This window comes from Eleutherodactylus coqui, chromosome 4 (genome assembly GCF_035609145.1).
Source record: "Eleutherodactylus coqui strain aEleCoq1 chromosome 4, aEleCoq1.hap1, whole genome shotgun sequence".
Lineage (NCBI taxonomy): Eukaryota > Metazoa > Chordata > Amphibia > Anura > Eleutherodactylidae > Eleutherodactylus > Eleutherodactylus coqui.
Genome location: NC_089840.1, coordinates 233734505 through 233758271, shown reverse-complemented (window position 1 = coordinate 233758271; position 23767 = coordinate 233734505). Strand labels below are relative to the sequence as shown.

General features: G+C 45.4%; 1 protein-coding gene across 7 annotated transcripts in view; it reads left to right on the top strand.

Annotated features, from left to right (window-relative positions):
- The window catches only part of ATE1 (arginyltransferase 1), an 83656-nt gene that overhangs the window by 7956 nt on the left and 51933 nt on the right, over positions 1 to 23767 (top strand). For 3 of the 7 annotated variants that reach the window (XM_066600866.1, XM_066600865.1, XM_066600861.1), the window contains exons 3-7: positions 853 to 915; positions 5703 to 5806; positions 7950 to 8189; positions 11090 to 11304; positions 20632 to 20760. In XM_066600866.1, coding sequence (XP_066456963.1) covers positions 853 to 915; positions 5703 to 5806; positions 7950 to 8189; positions 11090 to 11304; positions 20632 to 20760 — 751 coding nt within the window. Of the gene's footprint in view, positions 1 to 852; positions 916 to 5702; positions 5807 to 7949; positions 8190 to 11089; positions 11305 to 16139; positions 16269 to 20631; positions 20761 to 23767 lie in introns of all 7 variants that reach the window. The other 4 variants (XM_066600862.1, XM_066600864.1, XM_066600860.1 and 1 more) reach the window with 2 other exon arrangements.

Here is a 23767-nt window from a genome sequence, read left to right as displayed (position 1 = left end):
CTCCGGCGCGGCGTGCCACCCGATCTTTCCCGCATGTGGTATTTACTACACCCAGGAAAGATGAGGCACGTCCTATCTTACCTCGCCCATACCGTTAACGGTCGAAATTCCCGATAGTGAAAACGAAACCACTGATGTCTATTGATATCCGTGGTCTTTAGGTCCCGTTATGCGCTGCATAAGGGGATAAAACCACGTTTGTCTGAATCCGCCTTAAAACAGCATCCCGACAGCTGTGGAAGACCATATCCTAATGTTGCCGCCACACTGGGCGGAAACGCTGCAGATCCTGGGCGTAAAATCAACGGCTTTTATGCTAAATCTCATCCACACTGTGGAAGAAAAAAAGTGAAATTGAACCACGGGGCACCTTTTAAATTCACAGCAATGTCCATTCTTTGCAGCGGGTTTTCGGCCTTTTAAAAAAAAAAAGCAACGTTAATTCTGTGGCAAAATCGTCGTGTAACGCATGCTGATTTTGCGCAGAATCCGTAGCACCGCGTGGCCTTGCCCTACTCGGACTGGAACCTGCTGAGCATTGCATATCAGAAGTCTTCATAGCGCTTAAGCAATGCATCATCACAACTGGTTTTCAACCTACAGAAATCAGCGCAATTGTTTCCATTCACTGACCGCCTGCAGAGATCTTGAAAATGTCCAGGATTTGAATTGCTCTGTGAGTTCCAGAACGATGTCAGTACTTGAGAAAAACCTATAGAGAATATCTGGTAATGCAGCGTGACCGGCTCCACGTCCGCACGTTGTCAGTTGTGTGGAATGTCGTGTTTATAGGATGACGGAGCGCTCCATGTACTCGGCTGCTCTCTTACTGTTTGTAACTTCTGTCTGCAGGAGCGGGAAGTATGTCTACAAACCACTAATGAGCCAGACCTGCTGCCCACAATACACTATAAGGTAAGACTACAGCTTGTTCACTGGCAATCTCTGTGTATGAGAGGACCGTTCAGGAAACGTGGTGCCTGTCGCCTCCCATCCTGTGTGAACCTCTGCAGTAGGTTAGGAGATTTACTCCGAAATTGCGGTAGAAATATAATTAAAGGTCACTGCGCTTTGAGACAACTTGCGTCAGTGTGATGACTAGCCCAATTGCGAATCACTTTGTTTACCATCTAAGGCCGCCTGCACACGGATGGATTTGCGTTGCGGATTCTGGAGCTGGCGTTCGCCTCCAGATTCTGCAACAAATACCTATGGAAAAGTGTTTTTTTTTCTGCCCACGAACGAAAATCAATTGCGATTTTTCCGCTCGCAGGGGAAAAATCACAGCATGCTCTATTTTTAGATGGATTCCGTGCAGACAACTTCCATTGTGGAAAGGTCGTGAGTAGAGATTCCGGGGGGCCACAGGGGTGAGTGGGGGGTTGTGGAAGGGATCGAGAGAGAAAGGGATCTCTCTCACTCTCCTCCTCGCTGCGTCGCCCCCAACCCCTGCGCCCCCCCCCCCCCCCGAATCTTCATGGACGAGCCAGCAGGTACTTGAAAAAGGCGATGCTCTCTTGAGTATATCGCCTTACCGAGTATGCTCGCTCATCTCTAGTCGCGAGATCTGCAACATCATCGCCTAGCGACGGTCCGGTATAATCTGTACTGCGCATGTGTGCCAGCATGACGGCCAGCACATCTGTAGTACAGAATAAAAGAATCTGGATAGGTACGCGGGGTCACCGGCCGGGCACAAGGTCGAATTCCACTGCGGGATCAACCCGATCGTGTGCAGGTGGAGTGTTGGACACTAGGAGTTTCCCACACTTCTAATTGGATGCTGTCTGTTTCTAATTATTATTCATACTCCAAGATAGTTAACGGTAAGTTGCGGTGGGTGTTTTCTCATCCTACCCATAGAAGAGGTAAGAATGCTGCAGCTAATAGTGATTTACTGTGTTACAGGTACTGAAATCACATCTACACTGCTGTACACTGCCCTCCATGATGATGATGATATTATTTCTGTGTATGCTATAGAGAGTTAGGCGGTAGAATTTTCTATTTTCTCCATGTGCGATGAATAATATCTTTATTTATAGAGCACCAACATATTCCAGATCACTTACAAAGCAGGGGAGAACAGATACAAAAAACAAACATACAAACGCCACGGTTACATCTAGTAATAAATTAATAAAAAAGGAAGGGGTGAGGGTCCTGCTCCAATGAGCCTACATACTACAGATAATGGGGTGATACAGAAGGTAAAGGGGCTGGAAATGTGCACTGTATGACCAGGTAGAGAGTGAGGGATGCTATACACACATAATGGTCAGACATTTAGCCTGTGATGGCTGAATCGGTATGACTTCAGGGGGCGGTTTATGGCAGCTAGCAGGGATTGCAGTCGGTAGGACAGGGAGCATGTTATTAGGTGGAGTAAATTGGCATAGAGTTTAGGAGATGTGGTATGCCTCCCTGAAGAGGTGCGTTTTTAGAGTACCCTGAAGTTTTGTGTGTCAGGGAATGTCCAGATAGTTTGGGGTAACGCGTTCCAGAGGACTGGTGCTGCTCTGGAGAAGTCTTGGAGGCAGGAATGAGAGGTTTGAGTTAAAGGGGCACTCAATTTGATTTCGTTAGCGGAACGGAGGGCGCGGGCTGGGTGGTGGATTGAGATGAGGGAAGCAATGTAGGGCGGCGCGGTGCTGTGGAGGGCTTTATGGATGATGGTAGTGAGTTTAAATTGAATTCTGTATTTGACGGGCAGCCAGTGCAGTGACTGGCACAGGGCAGAGCCATCTGAGTAGCGGCTGGACAGTAAGATGACCCTGGCTGCCGCATTCAGGATGGATTGGAGAGGGGAGAGTCTGGTGCAGGGGAGGCCGATCAGCAGCGACTTGCAATAGTCGAACCGAGAGTGGATGAGGGCAACAGTGAGCATTTTTAGCGTGTCCAAGGTGAAAAAGGGGCAGATTCTTGCGGTGTTCTTGAGGTGCAGGAGACCTGTTCGGGCGAGAGACTGGATATAGGGGGTAAAGAAGAGATCAGTCTGGAATGTAACCCCTGACAGCCTGGGAGTTATGGTGGTGCCACACACAGAGATGGAGATGTCAGGATGAGGTCGGTTAGTAGAGGGCGGAAACACCAGTAGGTCAGTTTTTGAGAGGTCCAATTTTAGGTAGAGAGAGGACATGGTGTTAGAGACAGCGGACAGACAGTCTGTGGCATTCTGAATGGAAGGGTGCTGTGATGTCACGGGACGAGGTGTATAGCTGGGTGTCGTCAGCATAGCGATAGTACTGAAAGATAAATCTCCTAATGGTCTGTCCAATGGGGGCTGTATAAATGGAGAAGAGGAGGGGTCCAAAAACTGAGTCCTGGGGGACCCCAACAGCAAGGGGAAGAGGAGGGGAGGTAGAGCCAGCGAAGGAGATGCTGAAGGAGCAGTTGGATAGGTGGGAGGAGAACCAGGAGAGAGCAGTGTGCTTTAGTGCAATGGAGCAAAGCATACTGAGGATGAGTTTGTGGTCAACAGTGTCAAATGCTGCGGAGAGGTTAAGGAGGATTAGTAGGGAGTAGTCGCCCCTCGACTTGACACTTTAGTCAGGGCTGTTTCTGTCGAGTGTAGAGGGTCAAGAAGAGAGTTTTCTGAGAGATGGCTTATAAGGTGAGAGTAAACCAGGCGTTCTAGTAGTTTGGAGATGAAGGGAAGGTTAGAGATGGGTTGGTAGTTGGCAACATAGGACGAGTCAAGAGTCGGTTTCTTTAGCAATGGGAATATGATGGAGTGTTTGAATGAGGAGGGCAAAATGCCAGAGGTCAGAGAAAGATTGAATATAGTTGTGAGGTGGTAGATGACCACTGGGGAGAGGGACCGGAGGAGGTGTGAGGGAAGAGGGTTGCTAGCGCAGGTGGTGGGGCGAGCGGAGGAAAGCAGTCTCTAGACTTCTCTGTTGTTGGTCTGAGTACAGACAGTGAGCAGACTCTGTTACTGACAAGACTAAGGTCAGGGCTAGTCTGGGATTGGGAGATTATTTCCTATTGGATGTAGTTGATTTTCTTTTTGAAGTTAACAGCCAGCTCTTCAGCACTCTGATCTGCCATGGGGGACTGCAGTTTAGGGCTGAGAAGGGAGTAAAAAGTATCGGTGTCTGTTAAGGTTGTGGGATAGTGAGGAGACGAGAGAGGTGAAGTAGACTTCTTTGGCGTGGTGGAGGACGAGATTGTAGTTTCTGAGCATGAATTTGAAGTGGAGAAAGTCTGCGGACATTGGCGACTTCCTCCACAGCCATTCAGCACTTCTCGAGCACCGCCAGATGAAGCGCGTTTGAGGAGTGAGCCAGGGTTGTTGAGGTCTGCATCGGATGGCTTGGGTGACGGTGTTGTAATGTGCGGCAGCCAGGTTGGGGCAGGAGAGGAGAGAGATAGGGGAAAGAGAAAACTGTAGAGACTCAGCAAAGTTTTGGGTGTGAACGGCCTGAAGGTTCCTGTACGTAGGAGAGGTAGGAGGGTCTGAAGAGATGCTAGGGAGCTTCACAGAGAAAGAGAGGAGGTTATGGTCCGAGAGCGGGAGAGGGGAGTTAGTGAAGTGGGAAGCAGAGCAGAGACGGAGTAAGACCAGATCCAGAGTATTGCCATCCCTGTGAGTGGGAGAGGCTGTGAGAGACCAAGGGAGGAGGTGAGCGATAGCAGCTGAGAGGCAGATGGGGAGAAGGGGTCATTAGTGGGGATGTTAGTCGCCTAAGATGAGGGTTGGGATTTCGCAGGATAGGAAGTGGGGGAGCTAGGTGGCAAAATGATGCAGAAACAGGCAGGGAGGACCTGGGGGGCGGTAGATACCTGCTACATGCATGGACAGCGGACAGAAAAGTCGTATCGTATGTACCTCAAACGATGGGAAAGTGAGTGAAGGTATGGGGGGGATGACCTGGGAGGTACATTTCGGGGAGAAAAGAGTACCTCTGCTACACCTGTTTTCCCGTCTTGGGTGTGGGAGAACTGCAGGCCATTATAAGACAATGCAGCAGGGGAGGCAGTATCAGACTGCTCTATCCACGTTTCTGTGAAAGCTAGCAGATTTAGAGATTTAGTAGTGAAAAAGTCGTGGATGGTGGGGAGTTTATTGCATGCTGACTGGCAGTTCCAGAGCACACATTTAAAGGAGTCAGCGGAAACCATATAACAGCCAGTGTCCACCCACCAGCTCAGGGAAGACTGAAAATCAGATATACAACATGCAGAGAGGGAAACTTCTGGTAAATGCAGGATATAAGTCATATAATGGCTAGAAATAGTGTTACTGCTGCAGTTAAGTGTTTACTATCTCAGAATCACATCTCCACTCTTTAGTACTGCTGTACAATGTCTTCAACCCTTTTTTATTTGATGGTTTGCTAGAAAGAGAATATATCCTTCTCTTCTTTGTGTACACGATATGAAGACATCATAGCAGCTAGTCTACACCCACCAGCTCAAGGAAGAGTGGGAATTAGAGCCTGCAGAGGTGAAATTAGTGAAAAATGCAGGATACAGTTCATATTATGGACAGATATGGTGTTATTCCGCATGTACAAACAGTAGCTTACTCTGAACAGTCACTTGAAAGTGTGTGTACGCTTTAAAGCTATCTAAAGAGTTAAAAGGGGTTGTCTTAGAGAATTTCAATATTTCTAGGTTTGCTAGTTATTGTATACTGAGCAGGTCTTTGATACGGTCTGGTAGACTTGTGCTAATGACTTGTGTATCTTTCTTCATAGGTTGTCTGCATTGAATTACCAACCCAATAAATCCCACAAGAAAGTCCTCAAAAAAATGCAGAAGTTTCTTCAGGATGGAGAAGTGTGTAATTCTACCAGTGATGGTAAGTAGAGTGCAGAAAGAGTGTGTTGAATGGCAATTTATGCCTCGTAGTTACATAGAAACATTAAGGGTAGGGCATGGAATGGATCCGGAGGTAAATGTTAATGGTGTGCTCTGCAAGGAGTTGCCTTATGAAGATAATTCTTGTCCATATGCCCTATTAAAGCATATGGACATCATCGGGGCCCCACTTTTATGAGCCAGAACTCTGTCTGATTGGCTTCTCTTCTGCCGGACTCGAGCTGTTCTTGCTTGTTCCCAGTGCCTATTGACTGTTTTTGACAGCTGGCAGCGCTGGTAACTGCGATGATCAGTGTTGGCTCTGATCACGGTAGTTAATGTTTAGTTGTCACGGTCAAAGCTGGCCACGCATTTAAGCAGTTAGCGGGGTGGAGAGCGCCCCCCTCCTGTATCCCATCAATACCCTACGCAATGCAATCAGGTTGTGATAGCATGGTAGCGTGGAGCCTACTGAAAGCTCCCAGGACTGCTATGCACGGGGGGCAGGGGTGGAGCTAAGTTCTGAGACTTAGCCCTGCCCCATCCCGCCACCTCCCTGGGAGGGGGCGGAGAGGGGGCGGGAGCTCAGTGCACTGCTCCCGGCTCTTCCAGCCTCCTCCACCAGCACAGAGGGACACCGCATATCGGCTGGGCATGAAAACCCACCCTAAAAGCCGCCCTAAAAATGTAAAGTTGTTTTTTTTCCCCCCATACATCATATGGCACATTAAATTTAAATTATAAAAAATAAAAAAAAGAGAAAAATCTCTTGCTCTGAAGGGGTTAAAGGACCTCTAAATGTATTGTTTTGAACAGGATATTAATACTGAAAAAAAAGTTCATACAATGTAAGGACTTGGTTCACGGATATCCTGTCCTCCAGCTCAGTACAAAAATCCATCCTCTTCAGTCGATTCGCTTGATGCCGTCTTTCTGCGCTGGATAGAGTAACGTTGTATGCAGTATTTCTGTCTAGCGGTGGACACCAGATAGGGCCACAACATGTCCCACAAGTTGTACCTCCAGAGCTGTAATAAATTACTCCAACAGCCAAAAGGCTCCTCCATTGGCGGAAAGTATCGCAAGTTTAAGTCCCCTACAGACGCAGAAGAAGGTTAAAAAAAAAAAACACCTTTTAAAAAAAATTTTTTTCATTATTCTTTAATCCCACACAGAACACTTTGTGCTAAAGAAATAGCAGCGCAGAAAAAGGAACTGAAATGCTAAAAGTCTTATGTAGCCCTGAATAGCACCTGTAAAAACCGCGGTGCAGCATGCCAGAAATGGGCCGGCGCACAGCTCTGTCAATGGAAAGCATTTTATAAAAGAAAATAAAATTCTGGATCTTTGATTGCAGAAATGCATATATGTGTTTGTGTGTATATGTATATAATTTTTTTTATTAAAAAAAAAAAAAAGGTTTTGTTTTGTGCAAAAGTGGAAAAAACAAGAAAAAAAGCTCACTGTATTTTTCTTTCGATAAGACGCACCCAAGTGTTAGAGGGGGAAAACAGGGAAAAAATATTTTGAACTCGCCCAGGGACAGTGCAGGGGATAGTACTGGGCGACGGAGCAGAAGAAGCAGCGGAGGTCTGAAAAACCGGAGATTGGTGTCACAGCGGCATTGTGCATGGCAGGAGGAAGGGAAGAAGCTCTTTGGTGGAGGTGGGAAAGCAGCAGCAGTTCCTGCAGGGGGTCACCTCCAATCAGTAGTACTTATGGGCGGCAGTGGGAGAGAACTGCTAATTGATCGCACGTTTGTTAGTGCGATCGCGAGTTTAACACGTGATTGCACTACCTAAATTGTGTTTGCGTGCTAAACTTGCGATCGCATAAACAAGTGCGTCTTCTAGAGTGAAGAATACGGTAATTTAGTAGCCTTGTAGTTTCACAGATCTGCCAAAGTAAGGTCGTCATGTCCGTTATACCCCATGGTGAATGCCTTTTAAAAAAACTTTTTTTTTAAAGCAGAATTGTGTTCTTTAACCCCGCCACCACCAAAAAAAAAATAGTTACACAATACATAACATGTATCCTAAAATGGTACCAATAAAAACTACTGCAACGATCAAGCTCTAATAATGCAATATCTGGTTGTGTCCTTAAGAATCAAACTAAGCGTTTCATTTTGGTCTTTCTCCCAGGTATTTCAGTGGAACCAATGGACTCTCAGGCTGACAGCCCCGTGTCCTGCAACACATCCTTCAAGAGGGAGATCTCCGAGGACGAGCTCAAACCTCTGTGCACGGAGGGAGAAGACCCCGCGGCACAACATAGAGAGAAGGCAATGGAGAAGATCACTGATGGGGAAACGCACAAAGATCATGGAGATCCAATAGACACTACTACAGTAAAGACAACCGTTTACTCCATGCCAAAACCAGGTTAGTTGTATTTGAAATGGCCCTGTGAATTCTAACCACTGTATCTATGTGACCAGCGCTGGGTGTAGTGGTGGTATTGCCCTGCGGGTAGTACTAGGCTTACATCTGACCAAGGCATTAGGGATATAGGTGATTCTATGAGTCTCCTCGGAGCACAAAGACTTCCTACCATAGTCTAGGCCGATTTTCTTACAAGGGTATTTTGGGCATTTTGCACACGCAAATACGCAACGCCCATTTTGCAAAAAAGCAGCACAGATCATGCATAAGTACACATATACTCATGTGAATCCAGCTTAAGGATACCTACACAAGGACGGGCGTGTGATATCGGGCTGATATAGCGCTCGTAACCATGCGATATACCCGTGGACGCCAGGCATCTTTCAGGCAAAAACTCCTCGCATTGCATTTGTGATGTTCTGATCCTCTCACTCGATGGAGGATCAGAAGTGTTTCCCATTGATTTCAATGCAGGAGCCATGCAATGCATTCAAGGTTCCATTGAAATCAATCAAGCGATGCATTCCGCGGAACGTGCAAGGATAGAGCATGCCACAATTTTTTTTCCCCTCATCGCAATGCGAGAAAACATTGCTTGTGTATATGATTCCGTGCAAAACACAGGAGGAGCTCTATTACAGCTGGCACCTGGATGTCTCGGCTCATGCAGCGGCTGGCTGTAGTGTCTGTATCTCCCCTTGTTTATTGCAGGGCAAAAACACTGCTGTGTAATAGTAGCCATACAGACCACATCGTAGTTTTGGAGGGCAGGTATGTGTTTTAGCAGTTGTTCATAAATGTTTAAACCGTTTTTTGCGGTAGGGTTTACTTAAAAACTTTGCACCCCTTGTCTTCTGCAGCTTCTGCATATCATTGTATGTAGACACTGCAGTCTAAGGCCTCTCTCACACAGGCGCTTTTTACTGCAGTGTTTTGAACGCCGCAATATAACGCTCCCATTGAAATCAATGGAGCCTCGCAGACATGCGTTCAAACGCTGCGCTGGATGGCGCTTTCCAGCTATTTTCGAGCGCTGTCTGCTCTATATTTGTCTGTTTGGCGCACCTCATCACTCATCATGATGATGGGGTGCACTAAAACACGCTGTCGGACGCAAAGTAGAAGTAAAGTCACAGCAGTAGGTGATCTGTCAGTGAGGCTGGACTGACAATTTGGGGTACTTTTACACAGGCCAACTACTGGCTGAAATGAGAGATTTTAAGTGATCGCTGTCCCTTGTAAACCCAACATGGTACTCAGCAAAAAATCACTCAAAAGTCGCTAGTTGCTTTGTTTCAGCTCACTAAAAAAAGTGACTAATGAGCAACTTCACGCTCAGTATAAACAGGCATCATATTTGTGCTGCCTGTTCGCAGTGAATGGTGGCGGGCGGCTGTAAGAGATGTCTGGGACGTTCCACCTCCATTCACTGAATGATTGTTGCTCCTGTGTGAAAGCACCGGCGTGATGGTTGCCCCATCGGCAGTTTTCCTCTGCTCTCTCCTCTCCTGAATTATCTTAGCTAGTTTATGAGCAGAGCAAAGTTTGTTGGGATCATAAACTAGCTGATAAAAAGTGCAGGAGACGAGGGCTGATGACCAAACCAGCCTCGCTGATGGATGTGTACTATATACATTGATGAGTAGAAGCTGCAGTAGACAAACTGTACAAACTTTTTAATTAAACACCATTGCAAAACTGATTGTCGATCCAAGCTGAACAAAGAAAATGTATCCCCATAGGTATCCATAGCCTTTAACCCTTTCCAATCCACTGTCTGATGTCTTCTTACGTTCTCATCGAAGCTTGTGCAGCTCCAGTGTCAGAAGATGTCCAACAGGGTATTCTTACCGTCTATTGCCAGCCACTCCGCTGTCGGGGCCTCTCTGGCGCGCACACACTGGCTTTAGCCAGCAGATGGCACTATTGTATAACAGCAAAAGGAGAAAAAGCCTTTTAGGAAACCCTGAATCCAAAATTGGATTGAAAAGGGCTAACCCCTTTGGGACTTGGCCTATTTTAGCTGTAAGGACGCAGCAATTTGGGGATTTTCATCTCCAGCTTTCAAAAGCCATGATTGTTTTTTGTGTGGTGATGTCGACGGGAAAAAAAAAGTCCATATATAGCCAACTGTAGTTATTGGAACCAATTTTGCGGTATAAATTAGTATTGTAAATAGAGATGAGCGAGCGTACTCGGCCACGCCCCTTTTTCGGCCGAGCGCCGCGATTTTCGAGTACTTCCGTACCCGGGCGAAAAGATTCGGGGGGCGCCGTGGGTGAGTGGGGGTGTGCAGCGGGGAGTGGGGGGGGGGGGGGGGGGAGAGAGGGCTCCCCCCCTGTTCCCCGCTGCTACCCCCCGCTCCGCCACACCTCCCCCCGGCGCCCCCCGAATCTTTTCACCCGAGTACGAAAGTACTTGAAAATCGCGGTGCTCGATCGAGTAATTACTCGAAACGAGTAGGTTCGCTCATCTCTAATTGTAAACCTTTTTTTTTTTTTATTAGTAGTGCAGGGAGAAAAACACCTCAATTCTGCAGTTGTTTTTTTTTTTTGGTTTTTTTTTTTTTTTTTTAATTTATATATTTTTATACAGCGTTAATTGTACAGTATAAATGACACATTTGTTTTCTGCAAGTTGGTACGATTACAACGATACCAAAATTATGAAGCGATCGCCGGCAAACAACGCGCAGCTGTGAAATTTTGTTTCATTTTCCAATGCTCAAAGCCCTCCTAAAATAAAATGGCGTGTAGTTCGAGAGTGGGTGACTACGGGAGGCGAGGCAAGGGTGGCAAGTAATTTTTTATAAAAAACGACATAACACTTAGCACTGTGCGGGCGGGTGTGTTGTCAGGATGGCTCAACCAATCACCCGTTTGTATTTTAATAATCAGGTAAAGGTGCTGATACATCTAAGCCACCTCGTAGGAAAGCCAAAGACATCCGTAAGGAGCGCCATTTGCAGAAAATGCTGCTTCAAAAGGGTGATCAAACATCCCAGCCATCAGCTGTCACCCCAACCGCAGCAAAGCCCAAAGCAGGCGGCAGCAAATCTATAGAAGAGTTCATTGATGTGCCAGACAGGGAAAATGTAGCGCATAGACTGGAGGTAAGAAAAAGGTCTCCTACTTATTTATTGATGAATGCATCTTAAGCTCTTCCCTACATTAGTAAGAATACTTGTCGTCTAGTCTTGTTTTTCATGATTCAATACAACCCCTAAATCTCTCCCCCCATATCGACCATTGTGGGTCAGGATGTCAGATGTAAAACACAGTTGACGCCTAACCACAGCGACCAGAATCGGAGGTGACTGGTAACAGCAGTGTTTAAATGGCTGAAGCTCCTCCATCCTTGGAATTGGCCCCCATGACCAGATTTGGAGGGTGCTGTTAGGTTGCCATGGCAGCCTGAGGCCTAATGAAGGCTCCGAGGCCTAAGGCCCAATGGCCATGGCACGCAGAGATTTTCAGTGCGGATATCCGCAGCGGGTGCACTGCGGATCTTCTTAAAAATGATTTTTTTAATGGCTTGTGGGTGATCGCAGATTGTGTGTTTTCATCTCCCATAAAGATGAATAGAGCCACATCCGCGATAAAATGGAGCATGCTGCGAGTTTAGATCCGCAAAGCGCCTAAAAATCAAATCCCCAGGGTTTAATTCAGTTGCGAACGCCCCATTGTTTCCCATTGGCGGCTAGAGCTGCGGATTTCCCGCGCAGGAGATCCACGTCGATTCAGTGTATCAAATCCACATGTAGTCATTGTGCCTAAGGCTTTATGTTCACGAGTGGATCGGATTTTGCATGCAGATTTACGCTGCGAGAGACCTGTGAAACCATTTGCGAGAGATGGCGGATGTAATGATTTTTCCGTGCGGATGTATACGGATGCACTGCGGAGCGTCCACGCAGAAAGAAAATCCACAACCCCACCTCCCTAATTAATTTTAACCTTCAAATCTGCAGTGCATCCGCAATAGTATTTGAGGATGCACTGCGGATTGTCCGCACCCATTGACTTCTATTGAGCCCGTCCGCACTGAATCCGTACTGAAGTGGAGCATGCTGGGATTTGTTTTCCACACCAAACAGTCTGCAAATCAAGTCCACATGCTTAAATTCAGTTGCAGATGCCAATGCTTCCCTATGGGCACTTTGAATTACGGATCTGCCATGCGGATTCCGCTAATCAAATCTGCCCGTGGATTCAGACGAACGTATATCGGCTCGGTTTTCACGCCCAGCCAATATATGGCGTCTCTCTCTGCAGGGGGGGGAGCCTGGAAGAGCCAGAAGCAGTGCTCTGAGCTCCCGCCCCCTCTCTGCCTCCTCTCCGCCCCTCTACACTATTTGCAATGGGGAGAGACAGGACGGGGGTGGGGCTAATTCTCAGAATTTAGCCCCGTCCCGCCTCCTTTCTTTGCAAATAGTGCAGAGGGGCGGAGAGGAGGCAGAGAGGGGGCGGGAGCTCAGTACCTGCTCCTGGCTCTTTCATCCTCCCCCCTTGCAGATGAGGACAGCGTATATCAGCTCGGCGTGAAAACCCGAGTCGATATACGATCGTCTGAATCCACCCTAAGACTGATTTCTTCCCGTTAAGCCCTGCTTGTGGTAGGGCTTAATAGGCTGCCAATAAAAGGACACTATATTGCAATACCAAACGATTGGATAATTGCAATTAAAAGTGCCTTGGTGGGAAGTAAAGAAAAGAAAATGTGAGAGGAGGAAAAAAAAAAAAAAAAGATCTATGATATATAATAATTTCCTGCTGCTTCATAAGAAAAGCATAATTCCATGACAGGTTTTTTTAATTTACTTATTTATTTTTAAATTGGTCAACCTGTCTCCAAGAAAATGAATAAAAAGAGATTAAAATATCGGATGCACCCCAACATACCTCCCCCACCCCCAAGGCCCTGCAAAAGTTCCCACACAGTTTTAATTGGAAAAGTTAAAAAAAATATAAAGTTGTGGGAATACGGCGATGAAAGAATTTTCCTTTTCTTCTTTTTAAATTGGTGCAACGTAAAAAAAAAAAATACAATAACTTTACTTGTCGTGTCACTGTAATCGTGCTGACCCACTGAATAAAGTGAATGACATTTTTTTTCTGCTAAATGTCTAAAAGTTGTCCTAGTGTTTTCATAGTCACTACAGACCAGACTATATTGTGTCTAGATGCTCCATTGCCTTGTGTATGGTTTTAGCCACAAGGGGGCAATATAATATCAATTTTATTTTTTTTTACACAAAAGGGAAAAAAAAACAAACTCTTTTTCGTCTCTCCTCCTGTAACAGTTTATAACTTTTCCTATTATATCACTATATAGTTTTGCAGTATATGCAGTAATTTGTTCTGTAATATCAAAAAGCTTTAATTTGCCAAATTTCTTTCTGTCTTATCTTTTATCTTGTGTTCCGCCTCATTTCCTAAACCAACAATGCTGCGTGTCCATTAACTTTAATTCTTTACAGGCAGCTACAAACATTATGGTTTTTATTAATATTTAATATCTCAGCTGTAATACCAAAGAAGGCCTGTGGAGAAGAGTGGCGCTTTCTGGAAAAAAGATTTTTTTTTTTTTTCGTCAGTCTCTTTCAACACTCTTTTAACTCCTGCAAGTTCCTCCTTAGGGCTCATTCTCATCAGTGTTCTGGATTCCACTATCTAGGAATTTGGAATCCCCGTTCAGATCATATCTGTCCTATGAGAGAACCGAACAAAGCCCGTTGGCTTCACTTATGCCCTCTGGCAATTTTTTTTCCAGACTAGCCATTTCTTGATTTTAACGGAAATCCACAACGGAAACTCCGAATGAAACCTTTGCAGATGTGGACGAGCCCTTATTTTTCAGTTAACTGGCCATTCTGCCTTTAGTTGAATACATGAAAATCAGAGACAGACTGTCTGCCAACAAATAAACCACTTGACACCGCATTAAGACTGAGGTTGTTGGGTAATATATTCATTGCAACCAGACTGTCACGGTCAGCTATTTATGTAAAAGCGGGATTGGCATCGTTGCCAGCAGAGAAAGGGAAGAACTGCTTGGTAGTAGTAGTCACATCATATATGATCGTGGGTCAGGAAGAGTATCGTTTCTCCTTAAGGAGAGCACCTAGAAAGTGTGTGAGGAGACATATAAGGCCATGCATGCTCCTCTGGGAAATATGCAAATGGAAAGATGGAACAATACCTCTGTAGCGCCATCCATCAGAAGGCAGCATTCCTGCAAGTTAATGTCAGACTTTTTAGACAAGCCTTATAACAATGACAGCTGCAGAGGTATTGTTCTATCTTTCCATTTGCATATTTCCCAGAGGAGCATAGATGGTCTTATAAATCTCCTCACACACCACCTAGCTGCTCTCCTTAAGGAGAAACTATACCTTTCCTGACCCACGTCTATAGGCCTATCACTTGCCAAGCCAGAAAGAAACCTGCAGTAATACTGATAAGTGGCAAATTCCTTGAAACAGCTGTCAGTGTATGGTTATTCTGGCTTTGGCTCACAATACCCAGTGATTGTTACAAGGCTTATTTAAAAAGTCTAACATTGACTTGCAGGAATGCTGCCTTCCAATAGGTGGCACTGCAGAGGTATTGTTCCATCTTCCCATTGTTATATATGATGTGGCTGTGACTTTAATCAAGATGTTCTTAAAATGAAATTAAAGCCACCCTTTTGTCAGGAGCTCAGAATTGATATGCAAGTCAATATCTATTATACCTGCTATTCATTTTTTCCTCTTACCTTGCTCCTTGGTTAATTTTCTTTTTTGCTTAGCTCCATTAGAACAGAGCTGTGATCTGTGACTAAAGTTTAGCTACAGCTTCATCCGAGTAGTCTGGGACACACCCGCTGACTGACCATTGGTTAAAGCTGCATAGGAGAGGAAGCCTGAACCAATGATGAGACGGGAGGTGTGTCCCAGACTGCTCCAGATTAGGCACTATAGACAAACTATAGTCAGAGATCACAGCTCTAATCTAAAACAGCTGAGCTAGAAAGCAGCAAGGCCAAAAGCCACGCAGAGCTGGTAGGAGGCTAACTGCCCCAGCACGTTTAGTGCCAACGCCACGTTGTTCTAGAAACTAGATTAACGCGATGTTCGCTGCGTGAAAATAAAATAGATTAATTCACATTTGCAAGCTTTCCCTGCATGATGCCCTATGCAGGGGAAAAAAATCGCAGCATGTCCTTTCTTTTTCGTCCATTGTTTCCAATGGGTCCGGCGGCAGCAGCTCCAGTCCTATTGAAAATAATGGGAGAACAGTGCAATCCCCTGTCACGGCTGTGACAGCCACGCCGGGGGTTTCCTTCAGCTACACAGGGATGCGACGTTGTTTCTTTGTGAAAACTTCTCGCATCCAGGGGTTTCCACATGGATTCTGAGGGCAACATCGGGCAGTGATTGACAGCCAGTTATCGCCCTCGCCAGTGAGAAGGAGCCCTGACTCTCCCTAGCGGCGATGTTGGCTGAAGCACAACAGCACCACTAGACTTAACATAGTAACTTTGACATGGCCTGACAAGTCACCTAATGTATCAAAATCAAATTTTATGGTGGTGAGGATGTAACAAATCTAATGACACCAAAATCATCCACCAAAGGTCATACAAAGAGGTCAAAGTTGCGGTGCACGAAAAAGCCTGTAGCGTATGTATATTAGAATAGTGAAGGCCATTGGGGGTCCACCTCTACCGATCGGTCATTGGTGACCTATCCCAGTAATATACCACCCTTGCCCGTAACAGAAACCCTTTGTTATTTTTTTTTCTTTATCACATTGTTGTTTTTTTATAGTCTGCATCTTTTCCAGCAGGATTACACCAAGCTCTTGTGTGACCACCATGGTGTTCCTTCTCCTTACGGGGTGATCCGTCTCTCGCAATGTGCCGTAACGGCTGTTTGTTTTTATTTTTCCCCTCCTTTCAAAGGTAAAACTTGTGAGGTCCTGTCCTCCCAGCTCCCAGTTCAAAGCAACGTTCCAAGAGTCTTACCAAGTCTATAAGCGCTATCAGACGACCATTCACCAGGACCCACCTGACAAGCCAACCGTAAGCCAGGTCAGAGGAGATACACGGTGGACCTTGCACAAACACAAAGTCTAGGCATACGAATAGGCGGGTGTTGGAAGAGCCAAAACAATAACGAAGAGCCAAAATTAATAAGGCATTTGTTTTTTTCCTTCACCCCGCCACTACTGTAAGGGGTTCAGACTTATCCAGCACCAACTGTATGTCATCCCTTCACAAGACCTTTACCGGCCCGAGACTCCATTGCATCTCGCTGTGCTCCAGACACACGGGCACATAATGTGACCTGCCCGAGATCGCATCACAAACAGTATTTGGTTTCTGATCAAACCCTTAGATGTTCACAAGCCTGCTATTTCTGGAGCTCCGTGGGAAATCGCGTGCCAGCGAGAATCGTGAATGTTCAAGTCAAAAAGCAGAGAAATCTAAACAGGATCTCGGTGTTCTGCTCAAATGGGCAGTGACCTCCTTCACTTCTTTTTAGCGGGTGCCAACCCAGCGCTGCGTACCTAGAGCAGAACAAATGCTTTCAGTCTCCTTCCATGTTCTAGTCACATTGTGGCAGTTCTCGGGGAATCTGTGCCCCCCTCCACTTGAGTGAGTGAGAGTTTTTGACATCTGCTGTAAGAGATCAGACGCTGCCTTGGCGGTATTGTGCGGTGTGTGGGAGAGACGGACGTTTTTGGCCAGTAGACCTGTATTGGGCAATGTCTTTAGATATTGAAGTACATCAGATTTGGTTGTGATCGTTGTGCTTTCTCATGCTTTCCTGTATCGCAGCACAAAAAGTTATTGTAGGAACAATTAATCTGATGTTCCAGGTTTCGTTCTTAACTCCGTCTGGGGGTGAGCATAATTCACGGAGCGCGTCCACACAGTATTATAGGGGGTGTCTGGTTACTTTTTAATATTTTATGGCAGGTGAGAAAATAACAAATATAGCAGTAGTTGCCTATCCTTGGCACCGGCGATCCAGCACTGTAGTCCGGCGCAAGTCAGGTGACTCCTGCCTGCCAACCAGAGGCTGCAGCATCACAGCCCATTCTGCTGGCACTGGCACTCACATCCTGTACACTATCATACCAGGAGTGTGGAACAGTAACACTGTGAGCTTACCCGCCATAGTTTCAGTGCAACTTTCATGCAGAAATCGCCAAAAATTTAAGTTTTTGTTTTCGTTTTTTTTTGTTCATGATGGGGATTTGAACTCTACATCGTATGAGCGCCACACAGATCCCCATTGAAGACAATAGGGAGATGGGGGTAATGCAAACATCTTTCACACAGATTTCAGAGCAGAAAATCCATCTTGCAAACCTGTCCTTACACACTATGGCTGGTTTCACACAGCCAAGAGTCTCGCGTGACATTTGTGTGTTGCGAGACTCGCGCGAATAGGAATCCCATTCTTTTGAATGAAGTCATATACGTAAACGCATCGCCCATTGTTTTCATTGGGATAGTAAAACGTATCGCACGACAGTGGGATGCGAGGTTTCCCATTGAAAGCAATCGGTTTAAGATGGGCAAAATAATCTCCTCCTACCCCATATAGTCACCCTTTTTAACCCTTTCCAATCCACTGTCTGACATTATGATTTAAGGCTGTACAGCTCCGATGTTGGAAGACATCCGTTGGGGTTCTCTTGCTGTATATTGCCAGCCTCTCTGCTGTCGGAGCCTATCCAACGTGTCACCTCATGCAGTACTGGCTTTAGCCAGCAGATAGCACCATTCTGTAATAGCAGAAAAAGAGTAAGCCCCCTAGGAAAACCAGGATACAAATTGCATTGGAAAGGGTTAAATTACGCACCTATTCCCCACAACTACTCTGATGACTTGCCAAGTTGATGACCTCTTGCCCGTAAGGAAACATGCAAAAAGACAAGCATATTTGCTCATGCCATAACTCTCACAGACTTGAACAAATATTTCCACACGCACGGTCATCTGTCTTCTTAGCTTCAGGCTGGATCTGGGGTCCACGGATCCATATTCGCTCAATATGTGTGTGGGCCCCAGAAGGGGAATCCCTACCTATCAGACATTTACAAAGGATCTCTTGTCTAAAAAGAAGGGGAGAAAAACTTCTCCAGTTAGTAACGTGCCTAGATACTTTCTATCTTATGATGATGGTCAACTATACACCTCTTTTGAGCCATTGCATACAGAGTGGTCAGTCCCTGACTTACATGGAGTCCGCATCTATCAGACTTCTATGATCCATCCTTTGGGGATGCATGCTCCTTCATGTAACCCTCCGATCCAGGAGAAACAAAGATGGCCGCACAGCTTCTGATGCCCACTGTATTGCTGGTTAATCAGATACTACATGCTGCTCTGACTGCTCAGTGCTACTCACGCGGGCAGCACTGATCAATGTGGTGTCTTAGACTAATGATGAACTAGCAATACAGTGGGCATCAGGTAGTCACAGAAGTGGTGCGGCCATCTTTGTCCAGGTTTGGAGGGTTGCTTCAAGGCTCTTTTTACATGTGCGTTGTGGGTTTTTTCTAGGAATGAAAGCAAAATTCAGTGCTGGGTCCATTGCACAATATAAATCAGTGGAGTCCATTGGGCGCCACTACAGTCTAACGGAATATCCGAGGTCCTGCCAAGATCTCAGACTTTACTACAGGGCCTCCGGCTCAAATATGAGCAGAGATCAAATCTTAAAACTATGTTTACTCACATGTAGAAAGCGTATGCTTTTTTTTTTTTTGGCCAGTTGATAGTCGTTGTCCCCCCTCCCCCCCCCCCCCCCCTTTTTTTTTTAAAGAAAGATGTTTGGACTATTTCTAGTTGTCATTACAGGCACCTGCTGCTGCTGTGCCTCTTTTTCCTTATACATTACATATATATAATTTATTATAGTAAAACCCATTCCATTTTCTAATGTTTTTATTTTGTGATTCCACGCTTTTAAAAAATTTCCTGTACATGGCTATGCGGACGTCAATCTTTCGGAGCTGCAGCTAACAGAATTTTGAGTGATGCTTTTACAGTAGCCTCATGACCCATAGATACAAAGGACAGGAGCTGACCCACTGACATGTTCTAGACATGTTTGTGATCTGTACAGTGTTCATTACGCAGGGAGGTGGAGGAGGGGAGCTGTGACCATCTCTTATTGTGACTAGTGGATTCTATGGGGTTTTTTTTTTGTATGTGTGTATATGTATTGAATATACGATATACATCCTAAAATCCTGCCGTTTTCACACTGACCACTAAGCCAGGAACACAATGAAAGGTAACATACATTATATTATATGATGACGATGCAATGACGGCTGAAAAGATTTCTTTACAGAACAGGAAATATCAGGGTATTGGGGCTTATTTACATGAGCGTATATCGGCCTGCGTTTTCACGGCCGACCTCCCCCTCACCGACTCTCTGCCTCTCTCCTCCCCTCCGAGTGGTTTGCAGTGGGATGGGAGCAGAGCTAAGCTCCCCCCTCCCCGCCCCTTGCACCTGGCCAGCTATGGGAGTGGGCGGGGTGGAGCTTAGCGCTGCCCCTGTCCCGCCCCCTCCCATTGAAAACGCTGGAGTGAAGGAGAGAGGCAGAGAGTCGGTGAGTGGGAGGGAAGGGGGGAGACCGCTCAGATGGAAGCGTATATCGGCCGGCCGTGAAAACACCGGCCGATTTACGCTCATGTAAATAAGCCCTTTAGGCTTGATGATCAGTGGGAAAACAGCAGGATTTTAGGATATACTTTTAGATTTACATATTTTTTTAATATCCGCAATAAAAAGAAATCTCCAGAAAGTATAGGGTTTTAGAATTAAAAAAATAATAATAATTATATATATATAAGATTTTTTTTAAATTACCAAAACTCTTAAATTTGTTTAGGCAGAAGTAGCGTGATTTTTTACAATGGGTCACTCTCTGAATGACTCCTTTCCTTCTCTTTTCTGTGTTTTCAAAGTAATGAAACCAGTGCATGACAGGGCACCTTGTCAAACCACGTGTAAATCCGCTCCCCTGATTTAGTGCCATATAAGCCACCACCTAATTCAGGCAGCATGACAAGAAGCTGTCTGCATCCTGACCTTGTGTAGTTCCAAAGCCTCTTGGTGCAGGACTGCAGCTTAGTACATAGCATTCTAGAGAGCCGTTCTTGTCTTTCCCTCAGTGTTTTTGCAACCTAACAAATTATTACAGGTAACGGCTCCTTAGCAGAGATGGAAGTTGTGACGACGCAGAAACTCGGAGCAGTCGTTTTTCTCTGATGTCTATTAAGATCCTTATTGATGTATGTTTTATTCCCACTGTAGCAGGTGACAGCTTACCAAGCTCATAGTCCATTTAGCGGGACCACTTCACAAGTTCTGTCCGATGTTGTTTGTTCTGTAGCTAAGCTTGGCTTTCCCTTGCCCCTGAAGGTCAAGTTAGTTCCGGTTTCCATGGAGGACCCTGAATTTGTGGCTTCCTTCGAATCTTCAGCCGCTCTTTATGCCAAGTACCAGATGAGCGTGCACAAGGACCTTCCTTATGAATGCGGACCTGGAGAGGTATTGCCTGTCTGCTGTAACTGTATGTTTTGTGTCGCCCCCCCCCCCCTTTTTTTTTCCTTTTTTTCTTTCTTTTTTACCTTTCCCATTTCTCCATGGTTCGTCATGGAACTTTGTAGACACGGCTGACCTTTCCCTCACACACTGCAGCAGTCTTTCTTTGCACAAGTGTAGCATGGCTAGTGAGTCATATTTTTCCTGTAAGGTGTATAGGACTATTTGCATCTGCTTTTCCAGTATATTTTATGGTCTCCCTTTTAAAATTCTGAAGATATCCAGATCAGGTTTTACACGCTCGCTCGTTACCCATTTCTACTTATTAAAAAAAGGAGGCCTCCAGTAGTTCCATAGGTGTAAAAAATAATGCAGTCCAATGAATTGCTGCTGGGAAAGTTTTAAAGAACAGCCCACCCAGTCACGAAGTACAGACAAAGATAATGACTCTTTCACGAGCTTGGCATGCACTATACAGAATCTATAGCTTGGCTTCTATGTGCCGTATCTACAAACACAGAACTGGTTATTGTCTGGTAAAGCCTGCTTGTATTAACGTTGCAGAGAATGGAAAATATTCTATGGCTTTTTTATTCAGTTGGGAGAGGGTGCAGTAGGTACCAAAGAATAGATTTACAGTAGGAACAAACACAAAATCCATCTTTGGTTTTGATGATCTAAATGTGAGCTTATATCTACAAGAATAGGTTTATTACATATGCTAGAATTTTTGTGTTTACAGGGGCTTTAAATCATAAATGCCCCTCCCTTTCAAGAGAAAAGTTTTTCTATAGTGTACCTGTTTTTAGAGAGGCAGGTCATTGCTGCAGTTGTATGGATAGCGCTCTCTATAAACACAGAGGAAAGTTGCTCTGTCTGCCTCTATCACAGCAGGAAGTCACAGCACAACTCTTTAATATCCACCAGCTGATTGACACACTAGTTCTTATACATAAAAGCAGTTTAAAGTAATCATAGCAACCAATCATTTTTCTTTACATTTTCAACCCTACCCTGAAATAAAATTAAGAAACTGACTGTAATGAACAACACTGTCACTTTTTGGTAGAACAGTTTTAATCTGTGAGGGCCCTTGCAGGATCGTTGATCACCTTCATTATTAAACTAGTTCTGAGACTATCTCTTAGAATTTGAGAAATTGCAGCTTGTATTATAGAAGTGGTCTCCTCTCGACAACCACTTTTTCATATGGGCATATTGACTTCATAGAAGTGGTTCCTTGCTGAAGAACCCACATTAAACCAAAGCGGAGAGCTGCTAAAGCTGCCCATATGCCCACAAGTCAATAGCTGGATGATTTTGACAATCTGGAAATTCTATGCTAACGATCACTTACGATGGGCGACACATCTGACAAAATGTGTGACCTGTCTGGTTGGAAAGTTTCAGCCATGGTTGGGCAAAAATACAATTGTATTTCATAAACTGCCAACTTGGTTGATCATTTCCTTGATCGCCCAACCTCGGTGTGTGTTGTGCATCTTCGAACAGTTTAGCCTTTGCTGTTGCCGGTTGGATTGTTTGTACAAAGTATCTTACGGACGATCATTATCCTTAGGCCTCCAGCACACTAGCATATTTGGGGCTGCTGCTGTCTGTTAATCCATGGACAGCACACTGCCCCGTTATAGGCCTAGGACGCTATACGCATAGACAAAAAAAAAGCTCATGGCATGCCCTATTCTTGTCAGTTTCACAAAAGAGAAATGGGACATACCAATGCATGGAAGTGTGGGAGTCCATATATGTTGGAGAGCACACGGGCAGCTATGTGTCCTGTTGGATGTGAGTTGCCCCCGAGTCTCTTGAGTACAACTCGTGTTACGGTTAGTGTGTACCTCCTCCTCTCTAGTGTCTGCTAAAATAAGGAGAATGAGCAGCTGATAGCAACTTTCTCCAATAAAATAAATGGTTTATCAGAGGTGTTGAAAGCTGTCTCCTAGGGTGTTTTTCGTACATGGGGTGATTGTTGGGTTGCCGTTCCAATAATTATCACTCTTGTGCTTTTACACTGGGGTGATAATCACTCACTGAATGGAGGTGGAGCAGGAGGTCTCTTCCGGTGATTTACTCAGCCCGTGTAAAAGTACCCTTCAAGAGGTTGTTTATGATCATGTGACCCTAGTAAGGGACTCCTTTGAAGCTTCCATCAAGGTAAACTTTACATTGCACTAAAGTCTGGTTTACATTGGCCAAGTAGATGGTCAAGTAGGCAGGGAAGTTAGTAAAAGCATGACAACTCGACCAGTGGAGGGGAGAGTACAGTTAACAGTTGAGCAGACTGCATAGTTGCTCGCTCGCCCTCTTCTTCCCCACTCTACTGTGCACCCTCCTTGCACTCTACCCTGTGTTAACTGACAGGAAAGTGCACAGAGCAGTGCGTAGGCGAGTAGAATAGCAGAAGGAGGAATCCTTTTTTTCCTTTTTTTTTTTCATTGGGCCAGTTAAAGAGCCTGTCAAAGTTAAGGCAAACCCCTATTACAAGGTTCCCAATGGAATAAAATACCAAATTAGCAGTTGCTCACCTCTCTCCGCTCCCCGCCATCTCCTTGTGACGTCCGTTTGCATGCTCAGCCCGTCTACAAACAAACTGCAGCAGCCAATGAGAGCGCTGTCATTGGCAGCTACAGCAGGTTTATGGGATGTCACAGCTGCCTGTAAACTCACAGTGGAGGCCAAAGCCGGTGTCGGAGGACGAGTGGGGAGAGGTGAACCGCTGCTGATATTATTTTATACCATGGGGGAACCCGGTGATAGGAGTTTCCCTTAAACTGGTCAAGCACTAAAATGTGAGAGCAAGTCAAGAACTGGGCCCAGTTACTTGACCATTGTGAACCAGCCCTAAGCGTAAACCCTTTCATGTTGGTCGGTTGCTGACGGACCACTTTTTTTTTTTCCCCTGCTTACCACCCCTTAAAACCCCAGACAGATGTTTTTGTAGCAGTAAGTTAAATGTCAGTTTGTAGGTTGGGAAGATGGAATAGTTACAACT